This window comes from Haliotis cracherodii, unplaced genomic scaffold (assembly GCF_022045235.1).
Source record: "Haliotis cracherodii isolate W230 unplaced genomic scaffold, xgHalCrac1.p SCAF_6, whole genome shotgun sequence".
Taxonomy (NCBI): Eukaryota; Metazoa; Mollusca; class Gastropoda; order Lepetellida; family Haliotidae; genus Haliotis; species Haliotis cracherodii.
Window position 1 is genome coordinate 16,744,245 of NW_027266319.1, and position 24,011 is coordinate 16,768,255.

The window sequence follows — 24,011 nt, forward strand, 5'->3', positions numbered from 1 at the left end:
CTTGAATAATGTTAAAAGCGCTTTAAACCAAACTCACTCACTCACTCATTTTCCATTATTTTCATCAGAATTTCAAGTGGTAAAAATAGACCCTTGTCATGCATCATCTGTTATTTATAAAATAAGATACTATGTATATCTGAAAAAGATATATGATATATACCTAGAATTGTTGGTGGTCAGATCCTCTTCAGCCTTCTGCACAATGCTAGTGTGTTGTTGTGGCTCTTGGCTGGGTGGTGTATATGTGGAGACCCTGTGGGGTTGTAGGTATGTCTCATTACTTCATGCTTGTTGGAAGACATCACTACAATTGGAATCTGATGATCTGGCTCTGTGACTTGGCTATGTCATTCGGCCCGGACACCTCTAGTTACAGGGTGTTTTTGCTGGAGTAATGCTGACTAACATTAAACTGCTTTTACTCACTCACTTTCTCACTCACTCATTTCTGTTTGTGTCTCTAAGCTTCCATTGTCTTTCACATTGTCAAGGGACCCTTTTCATAACCATGGTATAAAAGTTAGAGCTTTAGGTGTCCTTAGATTGAAATATTATAGAAACAAATGTAAAATAAACTTTCAGAGTTCCTTTCATTGCCACAGTGTTTTCATGCTGTTTTTCCTTCCACAGCGGGCCTAAGAAGAAAAGTGGCTCAATTGCTAGTGAGTACTTTAGTAATGAATAAATGAAGTGATATGTCTTTCCCTCTATTAGCTTGATTAGGGAACAAGGGAGTAATGGATGACCCAGTCGCCGAAGCAGTAGCAGTTTGCTGTTCAGAGTTGCATCATTTGTAATGCAAGAATCCTTTGATCAAACCCCAGATTCACCCTGAATAATGATTCTTGATTTGTCAGGGGGCATGGGTGGCCCAGTCGTCTAAGGCGTCGCGATTCACTGTGCAGAGTTGCATCTCTTGGGCACGCCAGAAACCTATGATTGTGGGTTCGAATCCCGGTTCGCCCCGATTATGTTTCTAGGTTTGTCAGCACCATACCCGTGCTCGTGGGTTTCACCGAAGTGGTAAACGTCTGAGACCTGCATCACTTCGGGCTTTCCTCCCACATTAAGCTGACACGCCGTGATATAACTGGAATACTGTTAAAAGCGGCGTTAAACCCAACTCACTCACTCATTCACTTGATTTGTCAGCACCATACCGATGCCAGTTGGATAATGTCCAGGGCTTTACGTGATGCACACACATGCATTCAGTTCTTCCAAATGTAGCGAATGGATGAAGAAAAGTAATATACAGTAGCACAATAATATTCATTGTACCAAGAGCAGTTATGGGTGGGTTATTTCATGATCAATCATGACCACTGTCCACATGATCACTGATTCATTCAAGACTCTTTACACAGAGCTCCAGATAACTTTTGGAGCAATTGAGTTTTTACTCTCGGGTTTCTATTTTAATTGGGTTATTACATTTTTCATTGGGTAACCAATATTTTTTCACTCATCTATTCATCACTCTTTTGTGTTTTTCCCAAAATGAGTGAACATTTTATGATTTACAAAAAATGAAAAATGTTTCAGGTGTGTATAACTGTTCTAAATATATAGGCTTGACTCGGAAAGTAAATTAGCTCGTATTTGTGTTTAGGAAATAAGCTCCTTTGTACGCATGCTGAAAAAGCTTCATTGGGTATTGACGGGTGCTGTTTTTATACATTTGATTTTTTTAATGCAATGTGTTTCTGTACGCAAGTTAATTGAAAGTAATTGGGTTTTGGATATTTTTGGGGGGTATTTTACACAAATACTCTGCTTATCTGTAGTTCTATTTACAGGAAATTAAAGACCATTAAATTAACTAAAACTTGTATCATTTGGGGATTTGCTACAATATTAAGCTGACACACTGATAAAACTGAAAACGTATTCCATGTTGTGTTCAACCCAACTCAGTCACTCACAATATTACTAAACAGTGTTGTTTTACGACCCCTTATAAAGAAAATGTCACAGTGTTTAATAATAATAATTTGCTTGATTGCAGTTACTGCTGAGGAGCTAAGCAGCTGTAAGGTAGGTTTAAAAATTCTGGTCTTGAAAAATCTGTTGGTAATTTTTTCTGAAACCTTCCAGCTGTTATTGACCAAGGGGAGGCAACTCTATGATGAATAACAAATGCCTCTCTATCTCCAGGAACAAGCAACCATGCAGTTCTGTGCTCATAAACTAGACAAGAAGGACTTCTTTGGCAAATCAGATCCATTCCTGACATTTAGCAGATCCAATGAGGATGGCAGGTAGGAATGGCCATGAATCTTCCTCAAAGACTTTGGACCTGTAAATCCAGTGTAGAATAGTCCTTCAGCAACCCATGCTTGCCATACAAGGCGATTGTGCTTGTTGTTAGAGGCGACTTACGGGATCGGTTGGTCAGGCTCGCTGATTTGGTTGATGCGTGTCATCATATCCCATTTGAATATATCAATGCTCATGATGTCAATCACTGGATTGTCTGGTCCAAACTTGATTATTTACAGGCCGCCTTCATATAGCTGGCATATTGCTGAGTGTGGCGTAAAACAACAAACAAACAAACAAACAAACATCAAAGGCTTTGATGAACTTGTATTGGGACTGAGTACAATTCAGTGTTAAGTATTAAGATGATGAATCCTATGTGTGACTGGACTTGAAGTGACTGTGACAGGACCTCAAGATAGACAGACTTGGATAGATACATACCACTAGTCCCTAGCTCCTAGTAACATGAACTAATGAAGGAAGTTATGACGATCCATAGAATGGAGTAACATATACTGAACATTTAGGAAGTGAGAGTTTTGGGTATATAACATCAGTCACTCAGTCACTGGCATGATTGAACTATTGGTTGATTTATTACTTGCTACATTGTTCCAGTTTCACCATCGTACACCGAACGGAGGTGATCAAGAAGACATTGAACCCCACCTGGAAGCCATTTGTCATCCCTGTGCGGTCGCTATGTAATGGGGACTATGACAGGTAGGCCTCTCAATGACCATCATAGAAAAACACCAGGTAGGCCTCTCAATGACCATCACAGAAACACCAGGTAGGCCTCTCAATGACCATCATAGAAAAACACTAGGTAGGCCTCTCAATGACCATAATAGAAACCCCAGGTAGACCTCTCAGTGACCTCGTAGAAACACCAGGTAGGCCTCTCAATGACCATCATAGAAACACCAGGTAGGCCTCTCAATGACCATCATAGAAACACCAGGTAGGCCTCTCAATGACCGTCATAGAAACACCAGGTAGGCCTCTCAATGACCATCATAGAAACACCAGGTAGGCCTCTCAATGACCATCATAGAAACACCAGGTAGGCCTCTCAATGACCGTCATAGAAACACCAGGTAGGCCTCTCAATGACCATCATAGAAACACCAGGTAGGCCTCTCAATGACCATCATAGCAACACTAGGTAGGCCTCTCAATGACCAGCATAGAAACACCAGGTAGGCCTCTCAATGACCGTCATAGCAACACTAGGTAGGCCTCTCAATGACCATCATAGAAACACTAGGTAGGCCTCTCAATGACCATCATAGAAACACCAGGTAGGCCTCTCTGTGACCATCATAGAAACACCAGGTAGGCCTCTCAATGACCGTCATAGCAACACTAGGTAGGCCTCTCAATGACCATCATAGAAACTCTAGGTAGGCCTCTCAATGACCATCATAGAAACACCAGGTAGGCCTCTCAATGACCGTCATAGAAACACCAGGTAGGCCTCTCAATGACCGTCATAGAAAAACACCAGGTAGGCCTCTCAATGATCTCGTAGAAACACCAGGTAGGCCTCTCAATGATCTCATAGAAAAACACCAGGTAGGCCTCTCAATGACCTCAAAGAAACACCTGGTAGGCCTCTCAATGACCTCAAAGAAACACCAGGTAGGCCTCTCAATGACCATCACAGAAACACCAGGTAGACCTCTCAATGACCATCATAGAAACACCAGGTAGGCCTCTCAATGACCGTCACAGAAACACCAGGTAGACCTCTCAATGACCATCATAGAAACACCAGGTAGGCCTCTCAATGATCTCGTAGAAACACCAGGTAGACCTCTCAATGACCATCATAGAAACACCAGGTAGGCCTCTCAATGACCTCGTAGAAACACCAGGTAGGCCTCTCAATGACCATCACAGAAACACCAGGTAGGCCTCTCAATGACCATCATAGAAACACCAGGTAGGCCTCTCAATGACCGTCACAGAAACACCAGGTAGACCTCTCAATGACCATCATAGAAACACCAGGTAGGCCTCTCAATGATCTCGTAGAAACACCAGGTAGACCTCTCAATGACCATCATAGAAACACCAGGTAGGCCTCTCAATGACCTCGTAGAAACACCAGGTAGGCCTCTCAATGACCATCATAGAAACACCAGGTAGGCCTCTCAATGATCTCGTAGAAACACCAGGTAGACCTCTCAATGACCATCATAGAAACACCAGGTAGGCCTCTCAATGACCATCACAGAAACACCAGGTAGGCCTCTCAATGACCTCGTAGAAACACCAGGTAGACCTCTCAATGACCATCATAGAAACACCAGGTAGGCCTCTCAGTGACCTCGTAGAAACACCAGGTAGGCCTCTCAATGACCGTCATAGAAACACCAGGTAGGCCTCTCAATGACCTCAAAGAAACACCAGGTAGGCCTCTCAATGACCGTCATAGAAACACCAGGTAGGCCTCTCAATGACCATCATAGAAACCCCAGGTAGGCCTCTCAATGACCGTCATAGAACCACCAGGTAGGCCTCTCAATGACCTCATAGAAACACCAGGTAGACCTCTCAATGACCATCATAGAAACACCAGGTAGGCCTCTCAATAACATACCATATTTTCGTGAGTATAGTGTGCACCAAAGTATAATGCACTACCCACTCTAGCGGATTCAGTATTTGGAAAAAAGAAAATCGAATATTATGTGCAGAAAAAAATTACACCTTTCCTCTTCAGCGAATTCTGGTAAACAAAAGGGTGATCAGAAACTCGGTCAGTACAAATGTGAAATTTGAGATAAAAAAAATCACAGATATGTTGATTTAAGGTTTAAAATTGTATTTTTTGTTCTGCTAGGCATTGTTTTACATCCAGGGATTAAGATTACCTAGTGTATTTTCTCGTAAACTAAGCTGGAAACAGCAATCAGTTATACACATGTTTTCTTGGAATCTACCGGTGATTTGGTTAAAACTTACCCAATGATATAACTTTAGAGGATTTTGATACAAGGATCAGGAAAAATTGTATCTGAAACTATTTTTTTATCATGAATAATATATTCCAATATCTTGTTATTTTAGTTGCAGCTTTTACTAAATATATTTCACATAATAATAACCCTAAGAGTAGCACTTTGATGCAGCTGATCGCTACTGCCGGTTATTATTTTTTACATGGAACAATTTGACCAGTCACCGTGCACGTGATAGCGAGAACTACATGTTAACATAGAATCTTCAAACTACAACAAATATGACTTTTAACGAGTCAAAGTATGGCATTTATGATATATGTATCCATTCTCTGTCAACTAAAGTTTGTTTCAAGGCGTCAATAGTGGTAATCTGACCGTGGTTGCTGGTAATAATGGTGAGATGTGCGATCTTCCGATCGCTTCACACACGATTTCGCTGAAATTAATTAAAACAATATTAAAAGGAATTTTGAATTTTGAAGTCACTTGCAACAGTTATCCACTGTTGTCTACCTCCATTACCATGGACCCCATCACCGTCAAAGCTTCATTTATGAAGCGACATCACCATCCCCTTCTCTCTCGCTGGGGTAAGAAATAATCTTATGTTAAATTTACATGGGCAAGTCCTGGAAATGTTTCCCCTGTACAACACTAGGTAGTTTGACCCCAGCGAGAAATAGTGGCTGTAAGATGGACTTATGTTACCTGTCTCTGTCCCCAGATCCATCAAGATCCAGTGCTATGACTGGGATGCAGATGGAGGGTAAGTGTGTGACCGCCATTCAGGTTTGATGTAGTTACATTTGATGTTTCACAGTCAACAATACTACTGAATGTCCACTGTGGAGATGCAGGTTAAAATAATCCTTTAGTAACCCATGCTTGTCGTGAGAGGCGACAAATTGGATCGTGTGGTCTGGCTCGCTGACTTGGTTGATGCATGTCATTGTATCCAAATTGCATAGATCAATGCTCATGATGTCAATCACTGGATTGTCTGGTCCGGACTCAGGTATTTACAGACTGATGTCATAGAGCTGAAATATTGCTGAGTGCGGCGTTGAAACAAACAAACAAAGTGAATGCCCAATATTAGATCTATTGATACACACACAGGTTTGTTGAATGTGATGTCATCAGTGGTTCCTCTGTGTTGGTTGCAGACATGACTTTATTGGGGAATTCACCTCCTCACTTCGGGAGCTGTCAAGGGGCAGGATAGAGCAGAATAGATATGAGGTGAGTAGGGTAGTTCACTCAGTATCCTCTATATACCACTACTTTATTTCTATGTACCCTGTACAGATTTGCTGGTTTTATTGAATATTTGATTCTTGGAAGTTTAGCTTGGAACCGTTGGCATTATGTAGTGGTCTCGAACAGTGTGTTTCAGAGTACCAATATGTGAATGACATCGCGTTACAGTGTACAATATATGAATGCCATTGTGTTAAATGTACAATACATGAATGACATTGTGTTAAATGTACAACACATGAATGACATTGTGTTAAATGTACAACACATGAATGACATTGTGTTAAATGTACAATACATGAATGCCATTGTGTTACAGTGTACAATACATGAATGCCATTGTGTTGCAGTGTACAATACATGAATGCCATTGTGTTAAATGTACAATACATGAATGACATTGTGTTAAATGTACAATACATGAATGACATTGTGTTGCAGTGTACAATACATGAATGACATTGTGTTACAGTGTACAATACATGAATGCCATTGTGTTACAATGTACAATACATGAATGACATTGTGTTGCAGTGTACAATACATGAATGACATTGTGTTACAGTGTACAATACATGAATGCCATTGTGTTACAGTGTACAATACATGAATGCCATTGTGTTACAGTCTACAATACATGAATGACATTGTGTTGCGGTGTACAATACATGAATGACAAGATGTTACAATGTACAATACATGAATGACATTGTGTTACAGTGTACAATACATGAATGACATTGTGTTACAGTGTACAATACATGAATGACATTGTGTTGCGGTGTACAATACAAGAATGACATTGTGTTGCGGTGTACAATACATGAATGACATGATGTTTCAATGTACAATACATGAATGACATTGTGTTACAGTGTACAATACATGAATGACATTGTGTTGCGGTGTACAATACATGAATGACATTGTGTTACAGTGTACAATCTATGAATGACATTGTGTTGCGGTGTACAATACATGAATGACAAGATGTTACAATGTACAATACATGAATGACATTGTGTTAAATGTACAATACATGAATTACATTGTGTTGCGGTGTACAATACATGAATGACATTGTGTTGCGGTGTACAATACATGAATGACATTGTGTTACAGTGTACAACACATGAATGACATTGTGTTACAGTGTACAATACATGAATGACATTGTGTTACAATGTACAATACATAAATGACATTGTGTTGCGGTGTACAATACATGAATGACATTGTGTTGCGGTGTACAATACATGAATGACATGATGTTACAATGTACAATACATGAATGACATTGTGTTACAGTGTACAATACATGAATGACATTGTGTTGCGGTGTACAATACATGAATGACATTGTGTTACAGTGTACAATCTATGAATGACATTGTGTTGCGGTGTACAATACATGAATGACAAGATGTTACAATGTACAATACATGAATGACATTGTGTTAAATGTACAATACATGAATTACATTGTGTTGCGGTGTACAATACATGAATGACATTGTGTTGCGGTGTACAATACATGAATGACATTGTGTTACAGTGTACAACACATGAATGACATTGTGTTACAGTGTACAATACATGAATGACATTGTGTTACAATGTACAATACATAAATGACATTGTGTTGCGGTGTACAATACATGAATGACATTGTGTTGCGGTGTACAATACATGAATGACATGATGTTACAATGTACAATACATGAATGACATTGTGTTACAGTGTACAATACATGAATGACATTGTGTTGCGGTGTACAATACATGAATGACATTGTGTTACAGTGTACAATCTATGAATGACATTGTGTTGCGGTGTACAATACATGAATGACATTGTGTTACAGTGTACAACACATGAATGACATTGTGTTACAGTGTACAATACATGAATGACATTGTGTTACAATGTACAATACATAAATGACATTGTGTTGCGGTGTACAATACATGAATGACATTGTGTTGCGGTGTACAATACATGAATGACATGATGTTACAATGTACAATACATGAATGACATTGTGTTACAGTGTACAATACATGAATGACATTGTGTTGCGGTGTACAATACATGAATGACATTGTGTTACAGTGTACAATCTATGAATGACATTGTGTTGCGGTGTACAATACATGAATGACAAGATGTTACAGTGTACAATACATGAATGACATTGCGTTGCAGTGTACAATACATGAATGACATTATGTTACAGTGTATAAATCCAAAGAAGAAGGCAAAGAAAGGGAACAAGTATCAGAATTCAGGAGTTGTAAGTTTCTAGTGATTTAATTCCTCACATCATCCATCAAACAAACTATTTGACACTGTCTTCCTATGAAGGTTTGAGCACAGGAAAATCCCCAGTACACAATGCATGTAAGGACTGACTACACTAAGGAATACCTGGGTGCCTAACATTACAGTAAATGCATTCAGCATTTTATAAGGTCCAGGGACCCATTCCACTTACGATTGCCGTACATGTTAGTTATTAAAGTCTAGTTATATAAGTCTCTTTCTGTTGTTTCCTGTGCTGCCTTATTGACAATACTGATCTGATCCAGTTGGTTTAAGTTAGTATTTATGTGGAATGTCACAGTCCAGACTAGATTAAAAATTAGAAGTCTTTTGAATTGAAGTGTTATATGCTCTTGACTTTGGTTGAGTTTTTGTGAGTTTATGCTTCACGTCTCATCGGCAATATTTCAGCCATATTGTAAGGCTTTGGTTGATGTTTTCTTGTGTTCTGGGCTTTTGTTGATGGAATATTCTTGCTGCTTCAGGTGGAGCTGATGTCGTGCCAGGTTGCTAAGGTCTTTACTTTCCTGGATTACATCAGAGGAGGGTAAGTTACCTGGGTGATTACAGTGTGTGATGTCACTGACTTTTTGTCATCCTTTTTATGATGGGGTTTGCTCATGTTATCATCCACTGGGTTATGAGCTACTTGTGTCAATGCGAATTTAGTCAGTCACCTGAATGGGCTTGTGCACTACAAGGTACATATATGTGTACATGAATGTTCAGCTTGTAAGATCCTGTTCACAGTGTTATGGATGCAAGTAATGTATTTGTCCTTTTAGTTTACATGTTCCAAAGAATTCTTGTATGTGAACTCTATGCCTGTGACAATAAGATTTATCTTGTGACCCGTGAAGATCCAGGGTAGAATCGGTCTTCTCCAACGCATAGGCTTGTCGTAAGAGGCAACGAACGAGATCGGGTGGTCAGGCTGGCTGACTTGGTTGATATATGTCATCGTATCCCAATTGTGTGGATCGATGCTGATGATGTCAATCACTTGATTGTCTGGTCGAGACTTGATTATTTACAGACTGCCATCATATAGCAGGAATATTGCTGAGTGTGGCATTAAACAACACACAAACAAACCAATCTCCCTTGGTCTCTCAGTGTGGTACCATGAAGTGCCAACAATCAGTTGTGACCAGCTAGTGTTTCACTGTCAAGCATGATCAGGTCATATCTGTACTAGCTGGCCAGCTGACTTGTATGGGTGCTCACAAGACGGCAACTAGCCTATCAGTTAGCTAGATTCCTTAACAAGTACTGATAATGTCTGGCTCATGGGAACTATTATCGCGATATAGCAGAATTATTGCTAACTGACAGCTTTTGTTAATTATGAGGTTCAATTAACATTATGGAAGTAAAAGTATTTTTATCATGTTTATCCTACTATATTTTAAATATGTTTTGAGTATTATTTGAATCAATTTTTAAAACAATATTCAGTGTTCTCACAAAGTAAGTTTTCTAAATCTATTACCACATTTCAGAACCCGACTACACTGTACCTTTGCTGTTGATTTTACTGCCTCGAATGGCGACCCGAAAACCCCTACCTCTCTGCACTACTTGAACCCCTACAGACCAAACCCATATGCCACCGCCGTCCGCGCTGTTGGCGACATCATCCAGGATTATGATACGTGAGTCTTCGTAGCTATGTAAACAGGTGGCCTACAGCACAGAGTTGTGTCCCCTGTCGGTTGGTCATGGGTTTGCATCCTAGTCTTGCCTTTATTATGATCCATGGTCGGTGCAACATAGACTTGCTCTTGGGTTTTACCAAAGTGGTTGATGATTCTAACCGGCGTCATTTCCCTCCTACGTTAGCCTGACATACCGTAATATTACAGATATACTGAGTTCATTCAGTCAGTGTAGGGTTTCTGAAGCAGAATGTCACACTGAAGACTTTGTTACTGCAGTCATGTACATAGGGCTGTTAAGATTCACTCACGTATTCGGTGAATCGAACCGTATCCATTTATGAATTGAATTCGTTATTCGTTGCCATTAGAATCGAATATTTATGAATATGCAAGTATGTGGATTTACACACCCTGTACCTAAAATATCCATGAGAACATGTTATATGTATAGATTTCTACAAAGACAACACTCTTATGATATTTAATTTAACAGTTATGTGGTCACAGGTCATTGTTGCATTTGAGCAGATACTAGTACCTGGATAAGTGCAGTATATAAATATATTTATAATTAACAAACCATGTCAAAATATTTATGTTAATGTTTCACTGAATATAACAAATAATACATCAACAGCTGACTTGTTATTGTATTCGTGAATTAATATTCATATTAATTACTCTATATTCATGATACGAATCGTATTCACCTCATAGTGTATTCGTTGCAGCCCTAGTACCTATACACTTTTACAGATATATATTTTCCAATCATGTGAATCTGAAAGGCATTCTCAAAATTTCCCAATAATGTGCATTTGAAAGGCATTGTACAAGATGACATGTTTGTTTAACTTTATAGGAGAGTAATGACACCCTTGAATATGGCCAAAGGTTAAGATCGTGAATAGGAGGGATGGTGTGTTTGAATTTACATTGATTACATTTCAGTTGAAGGAAGTATGCTTGAAGTAGTTTGTCATGAGAACTGTTGTCATGGTGATGATGTTCACATTCAGTTTGAAGTTCAGCATTTTTGAAAACATTTGATTTAGATTTGTAGGTAGTGTTTGGTTTCCGGTGTTTTGGTTGAAAGAATATTGCTATGCTCTGACTGAAGTTAAGGTGGGGCTTTGTGTCTTGGAGGGCACTATTTGCTGCTATAGATTTGAATCTAGGTACCCCCATGTCATTTTACATCACGTTAATGACAAAGGCTGCTTTACATCCATGCTTGATTTTGAACAGGGGTATGGAACTAAGAGGGTCCATATGTCCCGGGGGTGGTCTATCTTACAGACCCTGATACAAATATATATCAAATACAGCCCATGCAAGTCTATAATGTTTGGCAAGTCTAGATCACTGCAGTATTGGGAGAGAGTCACTGGGCTCCTTTTTATAATATTTTTATTAAGATAACTGAACAACTGTTCTTTTTCTGTATGATATGTTCATTTCAGAGACGAGATGTTAGTCTAGTCCTGGGGGGTGTTGGGTTTGCTGCTATGGTATCTCTATTTGAATCTGGGGACCCCTGACAGTTATGACTTTCGTCTTTAGTGAAATAACAGACAGACAGACAGACAGACATGTTTATTCAGTATAAGGCCAATGGCCCAAAATACAGACGTGAGCATGACATTTACAGGGCACAGAATTTATCATTAATTATTTTGTAAGCATAGTATAAGAGTTTACAAACTAGAAATAATGTTTGCTAATTATAATTACTAAGAATATTTATTACATGAGAATTACTGTAATGAGTAGGCATAGGAAGATTAACAAGGTATTTTTGTCTTAGGGCAGAATATAAATTACAATTAAAGAGTACATGAAATTCATCCTGAATGACATTGACTCCCTTACTACAACAATAGTTACAAAATCTGAGAGAACGGTCTGTTTTACTATATCTGCCAGTTTCTAAAGCTATTTTAAATTTTGAACATCTGAATTTTGTCAAAAAAATTCTTAAATGGGTAGGGAGTGGACATGACAAGTTTCTCAGTTTTGGACACTGCCAGGCCATTGATATGCTAGAGATAAATGGCATCAGGACATTTTGATACTTTTGATGGGACATTCTTCTCAGTCATTACTAAGTTTGAATAGATCTTGGAAGACTGGTATGGTCAGTCATTGTTCTAGAAAATGACTATAATTGAAAACCTGCAGGCATGTTGTCGTAAGTTACAGTAATGAGGTCAGGCTTGTGTTGATATGCTGCTTCCTTCTTGTAGTGACAAACTGTTCCCTGCGCTTGGGTTCGGTGCCAGACTACCTCCAGATGGCGTTGTATCTCACGAGTTCGCATTGGTAAGTACCTAGCCCTTAGCTTGTTATGCTTGATGTATTGAGACGTGGCAGGTGGAACTAGTCACAGTGGAGGACACACATGTTTATAGGAAGGAATAAGGAGGTTGGAACCAATAACGCAGGCTTATTGGGTGTTATAGGAGTATGGTGTAAGCAGTGATAGATACCAACATTTTTAGTCCTCAAAGTGATAACATATAGCAAACCCCTTAAAAATGGCATTTTTCTTCTCATCTTTATGATACCTTAACTATTGGGCAGATTTGGTAACGACTATAGGACAAGTGCCAATTTCTATCTGTGTAAGGGAGATAACCCTGATTTGGCACAGATAGGCCAACATGTGGAAAATGTTTATCCTGGTGCTACTTCAACTACTACTAATACTAATAATGCTACTGTTTCTACTCGGAAAGGGCTGTGATTGTTATAATGATATTGTCAAAGGTCAAGGTCATTCACATACTAGTGAGTGAGTGAGTTAAATTTATCATCACTTCTGCATTATTTCAACAAGAACAACTATATATTTATGTACAATTGAGTCAAGAATATATCATTATATTTAGAACCAAATTTGTGAAATATATTTTATCGTAACAATCACTTATTTGAGGCTGATAAAGTTGCAATATCTAATATAGTATGTGCACATGGTCCAATTTTCTTTAAATTTTAGTCCAAGTTAGAAGAGAAATATCCTTACTCCATGAAGTAGTACATGAACATGTTTATTTCAGAATGGAAACCCCAACAACCCATACTGTGAAGGGGTGCAGGGGGTGCTGGACGCCTACCACAGGACTCTCCACTCTGTCCAGCTGTACGGACCCACAAACTTTGCTCCGGTCGTCAACCATGTGGCCAGGTAATCCCGCCTCCTGAAGCTGATGATCTGTATTGTTAATAACGCCTGTGGGGTTTCTGTTCTGGCTTACAATTGGTCCACAGCAGCCTGTGCTGTGGTTGAGTGCAGGTTATTGTACCGTGAAAGTGTAAATTGTTGCTCATGATATCGGTGATTGTTTTGTTGTTGTTTTTAGGGGGGGGGGGGGGGCATGCCTTCAAGATATTGCTACATGTTGATGAATCTGTGAAAGAGCAATACCCAGAGTCTATAATATGAGTGAGACTGATACATTAGAATGTTCCCTACCATGTTCCTATCAAAAGATTTCAAATTAATGTGACATTGATTTTCAGAAATGGAATATTTTATTGTTACATTGTCTATCTCAAGTCTTATTAGACATTGCAATCCACATTTAAATTGCCATAGATACATGGCCTATGGCCTCAATATTTCTTCAGTCACACATAGATCTCCTTTTACTGAACTATGTTTTCACTCACAAGCAGATGTCTTGAGTTATTTTGCTTGTTCATTTCAGCTTTGCACAGACCTCACAGCAAGGGGCCGACTACTTCATCCTTCTTATAATAACTGATGGAATCATCACCGACATGCCCCAGACCACCGAGGCCATCGTTAAGGTGAGTAGTGTTGGAGTCATCACCGATATGCCCCAGACCACCGAGGCCATCGTTAAGGTGAGTAGTGTTGGAATCATCACCGACATGCCCCAGACCACCGAGGCCATCGTTAATGTGTGTAGTGTTGGAATCATCACTGACATGCCCCAGACCACTGAGGCCATCGTTAAGGTGAGTAGTGTTGGAATCATCACTGACATGCCCCAGACCACCGAGGCCATCGTTAAGGTCAGTTGTGCTGGAGTCATCACCGACATGCCCCAGACCACCGAGGCCATCGTTAAGGTGAGTAGTGTTGGAATCATCACTGACATGCCCCAGACTATCTTCCCGAGCCAAGGGCGTTAACTTACTATAATAGCCCAGTTTCCACGCTTTGCTGAACTAGGCTGAAATTCCAGAATTAAATTTTGGCAGGACTAACAAGTCTATGCATAGTACACTCAAAATCGTGTATCAAACTAGAAGTCTGGTTTGTAAGCAACATGGATTTCAACTCATGGCCCAAGTTGTTGCATAACAGCAGTTGGACCTTGCCAAAATGATTCCATGAATATAATAAAAAATAATTTTCTATGAATTATTCAAAATCGTTGCTCCTTCAAAAACATTTGTGACTTATGATTAACAGCAACTGACAAATCAATTTATATTGCCACCTGGGTCCTTTTTTTTTCAACCCTTGGGTCATTGTAACGAGTTGTGTGTCATAGAATCCAAACAGCTTTGAGTGGTGCTCTTGCTTTCAACCACTTGTTTGTCAGGTCCAGAGATGGGTACCTACACACTGTCTTGATATAGCAGTAGTATTGCTCAGTAAAGTGAGATAGCTTTCACCAAGTGGCTGAAAGGTTTGAACTACCTATACCACCTCAATTTATGGAGACTGACACATACATCAGCTGGGGCTGTGGTGGTTAAAGCAATTGTTCATCACGACAAAGACCCTGGGATCGATTACCCTCAATTTCGGGTGTCCCCCTCCATGTTGCTGTTGGAATATTACTAATGGTTCTTATGGCCATATGCAGTATGCATCAGGTGATCAACTAGTGCTCATAGAATATAGTATATCCCGGGCCAATGCTGTCTGCTATTGAGATTAGGGAATAGGTGTTTATTGCTCCAGAAGGCAATACAAATGGATTTATCAGTTGCTGTCAGTCATACTTGAATGATTAAAGCTGTACTTAATTGATGATGGTGTGTTTCCAGGCTGCCAGTTTGCCAATGTCAATCATCATCATCGGTGTCGGGGATGCAGACTTCGAAGGTAAAGTAATATCTATCAATTGACCTTTTTCACACTTTCGCCATCTTGGATCGAAATTGAGGCTTGGAGAGCATAGCTTCATGCAGTGAGAGTCGCATCAGCTCATAGGGAACAGACAGCACGTTGTGCATTTCACTGATGGACATTTCAAACAAACAAAAAATGGTATCCTCTGTATCTAATACATTAAATCATAAGGTCCAACTAAAATATGCCTGTAATACACTGGAATTAGCATTTTGCTGTCAGGATCCCGGAAGTGAATCGAAAGGTGCATTTCTAGATCCGTTTTTCAGAAATAGATTGTTAACCTCGTCGGCATATAGGTACAGTGTGACAGTACATTCAATGACAGAAGTTTTGTATCGTAAATAAACCGCATGACATGAAACACGTCAGTGTACTTTTGCAAAATTGCTGTCAATGCGTGGCTTGGCGAACTCTAGATCAAGATTGAGATCATGTATATTTCACGTTTCATAGTGGTGTTTGCTGCACAATGCACTATCGTTTTGCCATGAGTCCAGTTGACAAAAGACACTTTTTCTGCTATGATTTTCATTTTAACATATCACAATGTTAATTATGAAAATAATTCGTGTGTCAAAATAAATATTCAGAAGGGGCGATAACTCTATTCAGTGTGTACAATGACAGATGATACTTTACTTGTTCTTCAAACATCACTTATTTAACTAATTATTGCCGATTGAGATTGCACCGTGCACGACAAAAGTAATAATGTGTGAACTGTTTAAAATAAGTTAAAAGGAAACCAAAAATTGATAAATATAAATAATGCATGAACTTCTTGAACACCCTCACCTAATCCTGTATGATGATAGGTAATTGTATATCAAAAGGAAGCTACTAATACATTTATCCTGAATAGTTTTAAAATGTCTTGATCAGATATGAGTACAGATAAAATAACAAAAGGAATCAACTTCAATTGGTAATCAAGCCAAGATACAATATATGTATCGGTACAAAATATGTTGATGGAAAAATCTGGATTTCTCATATTTAACAAAGAAAAACAAACCAAAATTTTCATATCTTTATTTCTCACAATATAAGTTTTCAAAACTTAACATGGACTGGGTGTCTTTGTCAGTCAAAAGCACCTAATTAAATACCAGGAGAAAATAATTTTCTTGCTTGTAAACAAATGGTACAATGTGCTTTTTCAGTGTCCAATAAATATTGGCCATGTTGATTTGTGAGTGAATAAGGCTTTTCACTTCCTCATCCTATTTAAGTGTGACAGGAAGCACATTTGTTGATTGAATGAATATTGCTTTTCACTTCCTTGTCCTTTGACAGGACGCACATTGTAACCATTGTGTTACTGTCAGCAGAAAGCTCCTGCAGACATCCGTCACCCGGATACTAGTACTTCATTGTGTTGACTCGCTGTCCTGAAATGAATAATTCAATAATATTATAATAATATTCCTACTTCAATAACATTTTTTATAAACAATGCATATTCACCTTCTCTCATAATATTGCTTATTTAAAAAACAACATTCTTCTGAAATAGAGATGTTTAAGGAAAATTAATGTGTAACATTACATGCTACTTTAGAACAATCTTGAAGGCATCAATTCATCTGATATGTCGAAAACTCAAACAGTATATATTCTGTGTAAAGATACATCAATTTAATGACAGTGTACTACAGCTCTTTATATCAATGTCACACTGAAATTCACTCTTGTTGTAATGAAACACGTTTTGATATTTGTATTACCGGTATATATTGAATCATGAAAAACTTTATTTAGACTGACCATGCTGAAAACATACTTTCGCTAGAGTAAAATAAATAAGATTTTTATTAAAATCAGGTGAAATATCACGTTTTGTCACACCTACAGTCAGTCTGCCTCATTGAAACTATGGTTTTCTGAGTAAGGTCATGAAGATCACAAAGAAAATATAAGTCTTAATTTATTATGTCAAATGCAATGTTTATCTCTTCATGTGGTTTACTAAAGTTGATATCTTGACTTGAAAATATTAACTTTGTCAGATCACAGGATGAAATATTATTAAATATATTTTATTGTCCAAAATGACAAAGGGCAGCACTTATTACCGCCTTCTCCCTATATACAGTTATACATAATGAAAATGAACAATTTACAGTTGAAGCTTCACATTGCTGAAACATAGTGCGCAATATATATACAGTGCTCATATGAAGGATATGTACAATGTGCTGGAAAGTGAAGACAGTGTGCATCTCATACATATCCTAATATTATACATTTTAGTGTTGAATATAGATTTAACAATATTAATGATTAACAGTTTGGAAACAATAATATGCTAGCTACTGAATCTGTTAGTTGTTTCTATAAATTTGTGTACAGACAAGAATATTTTTGTATTCAGGAAAACATCTAAGTTTGGATCACCAAAAAGAATACTATGTAGAGTTTTTTGTACTCCAAGTTTATCGATAGCTGTCAGTATTGTCTCCCTAAAATCATCATGTAAGGTACATTCGAAGAAGAAATGGAATGAATTTTCACAAGGTGCATGCTATACAAGGAGCATGAGATAAATTCATGCTATCATCGTTATTTGACAAGGAAAACATATTTCTTCTATGTATTTATATTTTTTTATTTTTCTCGTTTTGATTGAATTATAAAAAAATATCAAAAAGATCACACCACTTGACTTGATTGAAATAAACTAAAGTTCTAAAGATTGTTAACAATAGTAAAATATTACATCATAACAATATAATTATTGCAAAATGACACAGTAAGCACAACTATATTCTTATATATAAATTGATATGATTAATAATCAATAATACATGGCAATTGCTTGCACAAAAGAAATCTTTTTGTTTTAAAAGTTTCAAAACATGTTTGTGGACATAAAACCAGATGGGTTTCACAATTAAACAAAGGGAATAAATGAGTTATGATTGCAATACACATGGGAATTAAAAATAATTCTTTTTATACTTTAAGTTTTTAGTTATGTCAATATCAATTTATGCATTTGAAATATTTGAATACAAACTTTTAAAGAGTTATCTGTTTCTGTAAATTATATAAAAATCACATGTAGATTGAACATTTACTGGACATTAATTAGTTGGGTTTTTGTTCATTTCATGACATGATTAAATTGGTACAGTAAAGTAAATATCATTTTGGTAGAAATATTAATTGTTACCAAAATTGCAGATCAAACTGTACTGTACTAATCTGTCAATATTGACAATCAAAATAACAACTGTTCACAATCACAACAGCACAAGTAGATCTAGAGGTCTAATATTTTATTGGAATGCATTTTAGTCCATTACAATTTACATCAAATACGCAACTGATGCAAACTTCTGATTTGTTACGATTGTAAATTCTCAGTTGGTTACAATTTGATACATTAGCCTATATCAACATATCAATTTAGTTAGTTTCTGACATATATCTAAATATGGTCAAAAGGTCAATATTTCAACTTCAAATACAACCCGCAAAGTTTTAAACTCACAATAAATAGTTTGGCTTAATGGTGTGTAAACAATGAATTATTCTTTACAAGATTTCAGTAGCATTTGTATTAAGTCTGTTCAGCTACCATAAACTGCACTGGGAGTTACCAGGTGGTCATGGATATTTTAAATTGAAATCACAACAGAACGGCCAGACTCAAATTTATATTGGTAAGGAGACCAGATAACAGTAGAATAGTTTGTCAATAAGAATAATGTTCAATACTTACGATAAATGTACCGGGATGGTTAAATTGTCAGAGTTTGTCCCGATTGCATGCCTTGTTGACATCTCCATGTGTTTCATGTGCTATCCAGCCTTCACCTTCTGCTCTCCAAGCCTCGCTTTCAAACCGGAAGTAGTGAAGTGTGAAAAAGGTCAATAAATCTATATCTCTGATTTGTGATTTTCTGGAGGGAGATAGACTATGTGAGAAATGCGTTTGTTCAGTATTACTTGACTTAGTTAGGGACTGATCTAGGCATTCTCAGTGCCCAAGGTCTTTGTTAAAAAAACAGGTAAAAATCAAGTTATTTAAATGTAACTTATTGTTTACTTTTGCAAAGATGACATGTGATTCATTGATAACCCGATCAATTTAGTTTTGTTTGCTCAACCACAGGCTCATGACAGATGTTATTGAATTTTACCTGATATACATCCTGTATCATCCCAGGGAGTATTGGGGACATATGACTGGATGACATTGATGGTCAAGGTCACTAAGTGTGAACTAGGTGTCAAAAAAGCTTGTGCTAACTTAAATATTTATGAATGGAATTTGATGAAACTTAAGTATTTTTGAATAGAACTTATGAAACTTAGAATGCATGATCTCTAATGTGTGGGTGACCTCTGTATAAGTTTAAGGTAAAAGTTTCACAAAAATTCTGATTCATTCAGACCGCATCTGTGGTCTAGTGGTAGAGCGTCCGCCCGGAGAGCGGAAAGTCAGGGGTTCGATCCCCGGCCGCGTCATACCAAAAGACGTTAAAAGATGGTACTTGTTGTTACCCTGCCTGGCGCTCGTCATTAAGGGGCTAAAACGAGGACAGGTCGGCTCGGAGTCAGTATACTGTGTCTGAGTGGGGTATTCATGTTTAACTGCGGCAGGGTATCTCAGTGGGCTAGCACTATAAATCGGCATCAGTCCGGACTAGTACAAGCAGACACACACACACACATGCATGCACGTCGCTATATAAGTGCAATAATCTTGGACGCGACGTTAAACCACATTTCACCTCACCTCACTTCTGCTTGATTGATGAACATTTGTAGCATTTTCCAGTCACTTATGACTCCCAATAATGAACTCAATACTTGTCATATGTGATAATTGTGTCAAATTTAATGGTCACTTTGAAGGTCATTCACTCTTGAAATAACTTGTAAAAAGTTACATTCAGGAAGATTTGCCGCCCACATGCATTTCTTTGAAGTCCCTGTACGTGGACAAATGATTGACATTTGTTTCTTGCTTGCAGCCATGGAGGTGCTGGATGGCGATGATGTGCGGCTGTCGTCACGAGGACGGTATGCTGAGAGAGACATTGTACAGGTAATACCTGAAATGTAGTAGCTTCTTTAACTTACTTGGCCCAAAGGTTACATCATAATTCCCTTCTCAGACATGATTGAATGATAAAACAGTTGGAGAAATATTTGTTTTGTTCCTGGCTAAAGATTCCATGACTCAAATGTCAGGAGCAAATTTAATTTTATCTTCTGCTATTAGGATTATCATAACCAATGTCTTTTTCAGTATAACAATATAAAAATTTGAATGGTTGAAATTTGAACTATATCTCAAATATACATGTGGTTGTTTGTATCTTGTTTTAGTTTGTCCCCCTGCGTGACTTCCTTGGTCGTAATGGCACGGACCCCCAGTCTGTCCAGGCCAGACTAGCCAAGGAAGTGTTGGAGGAGATCCCCGACCAGTTCCTGTCATACATGCAGCGCCACAACGTCAAGCCCAAACCCCCCCTGGAGAGACGCCTCACCATCACCTCAGTCAGCTCTCTCCCGGTCTCCCAGCAGTGAGGGGGGAGGGGAGAGGCTCTGACAGGACAAATTCCTAGGCTGAGAAGAGACCCTTCTTGTGGAACACTGCCCTTGTGTGGTCATTGTAGAACAGACTTTTCTTATTTGAGGAGAAACACGAACAAAATATTGTTTATCATTATTGGGTGCCCCAAGACAGAAAACTCTTTTGTAGAGTGAAGGCCAGTGTAGAGATTATGACAGACATGGCAGCTGCTCTTGTGTCTGGGCATGGACGTTGTTTTACAGGGTACGTGTAGCAGGTTGACATACACCATGCCAGTTAGTGATTTAGTGCAATATGTATTGGAACCACTAGGAGAAGATCCAACTGAACTTCACTGATGACTTTACTTGTTTATTACCATTAGGCATGGGACAAAAAACCCAAACATATTCTACCCCCGGTACTCAAAGAAGGTGAAGGACCACCCTATTCTTTCACCTTACTATAGTTAATCTGTCATTGACTTGAAACGAATGATAAAGAATTGACTTATTTTATAGTTTCTGTGCAAGCCTCCGTACAGTTGTTTTTGCTGTAAACAAGCATATAGAGTTGCTGGATAAAGGGATCATCATCAGTAGGTTGACTATTAATAACTGTACTTTGACGTTGCATTGATAGAATGTTAGAAGCTTCATTGATACTAGAGTGATGCTTCTTCCAGATATTGGCTGGTATGGTATGAGTTATAGTCTTGTCATCCACAAGAAGCTACTGGTACTAGTAAAGTGTGATGCCTTAGACCATGTCAATGTCCTGCTCACATACTTAACACAGGAAATTAGGTTGATGTTATATTTTCAAATACGTATTGGCTTGTCTTCCAGTAGTACTTTCAAGAAAAATGTCACGAATGATGTTGGTTCAGAGGAGTAATCAGTAATCAGAAAAGTTTTCATGTCAATAGGGGGGCACGGGTGGCCCAGTCGTGGCGCCGCGATTCGCTTTGCAGAATTGCGTCCCTTGGGCACGCCAGAAACCTATGATTGTGGGTTTAAATCCCAGTTCGCCCCAATTATGTTTCTAGGTTTGTCAGCACCATACCCGTGCTCGTTGGTTTCACCGAAGTGGTAAACGTCTGAGACCTGCATCACTTCAGGCTTTCCTCCCACATCAAGCTGACACGCCGTGATACAACTGGAATACTGTTAAAAGCGGCATTAAACCCAACTCACTCACTGACTCATGTCAATAATGGCCGTTAGTGGGTGTGTCAGTGTGACAAAGCCTTTTCTGTGCTACCTGAGGAATACAAGGTCCTATCAGAAGCATCAACATTGATTAATTTACAAGCATAACTTACCAAATTGGCCATGTAACCACAAGTTCAAACAATGGTAGCATATTTGGGGGAAATATATTTTGCATATATAATGTTTCAGATGTGAACATCCCGTTTTGTTTGGTTCGGTAACGCGAGAAGATCTTCTAACACCACATGTAACTTGAACTGGAAATGTTAAATGATTTTGAAATTGTATGTGCAGATGTATGTAAGGGACCTACCATTTCATATTCTTGGGGTTGGGGGATGGGGGTTGGGGGTTGGGGGTGCGATTTTGTGTGGGGACAATCAATTGTTGGTCCTGGAGTGCCAGTATTTCTGTCATTTGGGATATAGAAACCACAAATGTTAATCACCTTTATGTCATCACATGGTGTATTATTGACATCCATCATCACAGATTAGGTGACTCGTTCCTACATCCTTCTCAGGTCTTGCTAGAGGTTCTGTGCTGACCGGGTCAATACATTTCATAAGGCTTCAGTCATTGCAGCTTTATGAAGATGAATTATGAAGAATAAACTTCAAGATTGTTGTGAATGTCAGAATATACAAGTCACAGTCCACATGTTGTTATTGTTATTCAAGACTGTATATGGTCAATTGTTGCAAAAATGAATGCAATGTTGTCTTTGAGGGTCAATGCTGTATCAACGTCTATGATGGCATCGACCTTGTTGTCCAAGGTCAGACGATGTGTGTTTTGTGCAGTATTGTATTGTAGCAGCTAATTTTGTATACAACTGTGATGGCCTTGACCTCATTGTTAGGCTTGACCCTGATAAACTTAGTCAGGTCATGTGTGTTTCATTGATTTTCTCTGTCAATTTAAATTGACATCAATTTGAATGTTTTTTAAGCCTTAACATGACTTTATACTTTTTTAAATTTTTGAAACAAATGTATTGGTAAGGAACTGCCTCTTGAAAAAAAGAGTTTATGATTGCTGATGCGTAGAACAGAAAAATTCTATTAACAAATCTTATACTCATTTAAAGTTCTTATTCTTATAATGTTGTTTTAATATAGATAGTGAAGAGCATATTATTGTTTTCTGATATTCTAGAGATTTTAGCATGTGTGAAATCTGCTGTTTATATTTTCATTTATAATTTTAGCATGTGTATATATGTAACAGTGATAAAGTATAAGGCAGTGTTCAGTAGGACTTGTTGGGAGGGGTCATCACACTGCTGGTTGCGATGTGGGTAGTTTGTTGCAAGAGTCCGTGCTGTTACTAGCTGACACTGTCGCCAGGTGGAAACAGTTGACACTGATATTGGAGTGAGGTACTGCGTCTTCCCTTTGTTGTTCAGAGACACAGGTTGAGTGTTCAAATGCCAGTATTATCAGTGCCTGGCACTTCTTTTTAACTGTACGGTCAGGTAGCCCAGTGGTTAAAGCATTCACTTGTCATGCCGAAGACCCGGGTTCGATTCCCGACATGGGGGACAATGTGTGAAGTCCATTACTTGTGTCCCCCGCCGTGATATTGCTGGAATATTGCTAAAAGCGGCGTAAAACCATACTCACTCACTCACTACAAAGTAATAAACATGCCATTTTGCGGGT

The 24,011-nt window shown here is 38.4% G+C and overlaps 1 protein-coding gene across 1 annotated transcript in view; it reads left to right on the plus strand.

The window, feature by feature from the left end:
- Positions 1 to 22,687, plus strand: part of LOC139444814 (copine-8-like) — a 50,575-nt gene extending 27,888 nt beyond the window's left edge. The window contains exons 7-21 of the mRNA XM_071225778.1: positions 634 to 665; positions 2,012 to 2,040; positions 2,161 to 2,264; positions 2,887 to 2,991; positions 5,965 to 6,006; positions 6,407 to 6,482; positions 8,738 to 8,794; positions 9,309 to 9,370; positions 10,326 to 10,478; positions 12,731 to 12,806; positions 13,547 to 13,674; positions 14,198 to 14,300; positions 15,516 to 15,573; positions 20,589 to 20,662; positions 20,947 to 22,687. Coding sequence (XP_071081879.1) covers positions 634 to 665; positions 2,012 to 2,040; positions 2,161 to 2,264; positions 2,887 to 2,991; positions 5,965 to 6,006; positions 6,407 to 6,482; positions 8,738 to 8,794; positions 9,309 to 9,370; positions 10,326 to 10,478; positions 12,731 to 12,806; positions 13,547 to 13,674; positions 14,198 to 14,300; positions 15,516 to 15,573; positions 20,589 to 20,662; positions 20,947 to 21,147 — 1,300 coding nt within the window. The 3' untranslated portion in view covers positions 21,148 to 22,687. The remainder of the gene's footprint in view (positions 1 to 633; positions 666 to 2,011; positions 2,041 to 2,160; positions 2,265 to 2,886; positions 2,992 to 5,964; positions 6,007 to 6,406; positions 6,483 to 8,737; positions 8,795 to 9,308; positions 9,371 to 10,325; positions 10,479 to 12,730; positions 12,807 to 13,546; positions 13,675 to 14,197; positions 14,301 to 15,515; positions 15,574 to 20,588; positions 20,663 to 20,946) is intronic.
- The last annotated feature ends 1,324 nt before the right edge of the window (positions 22,688 to 24,011 follow it).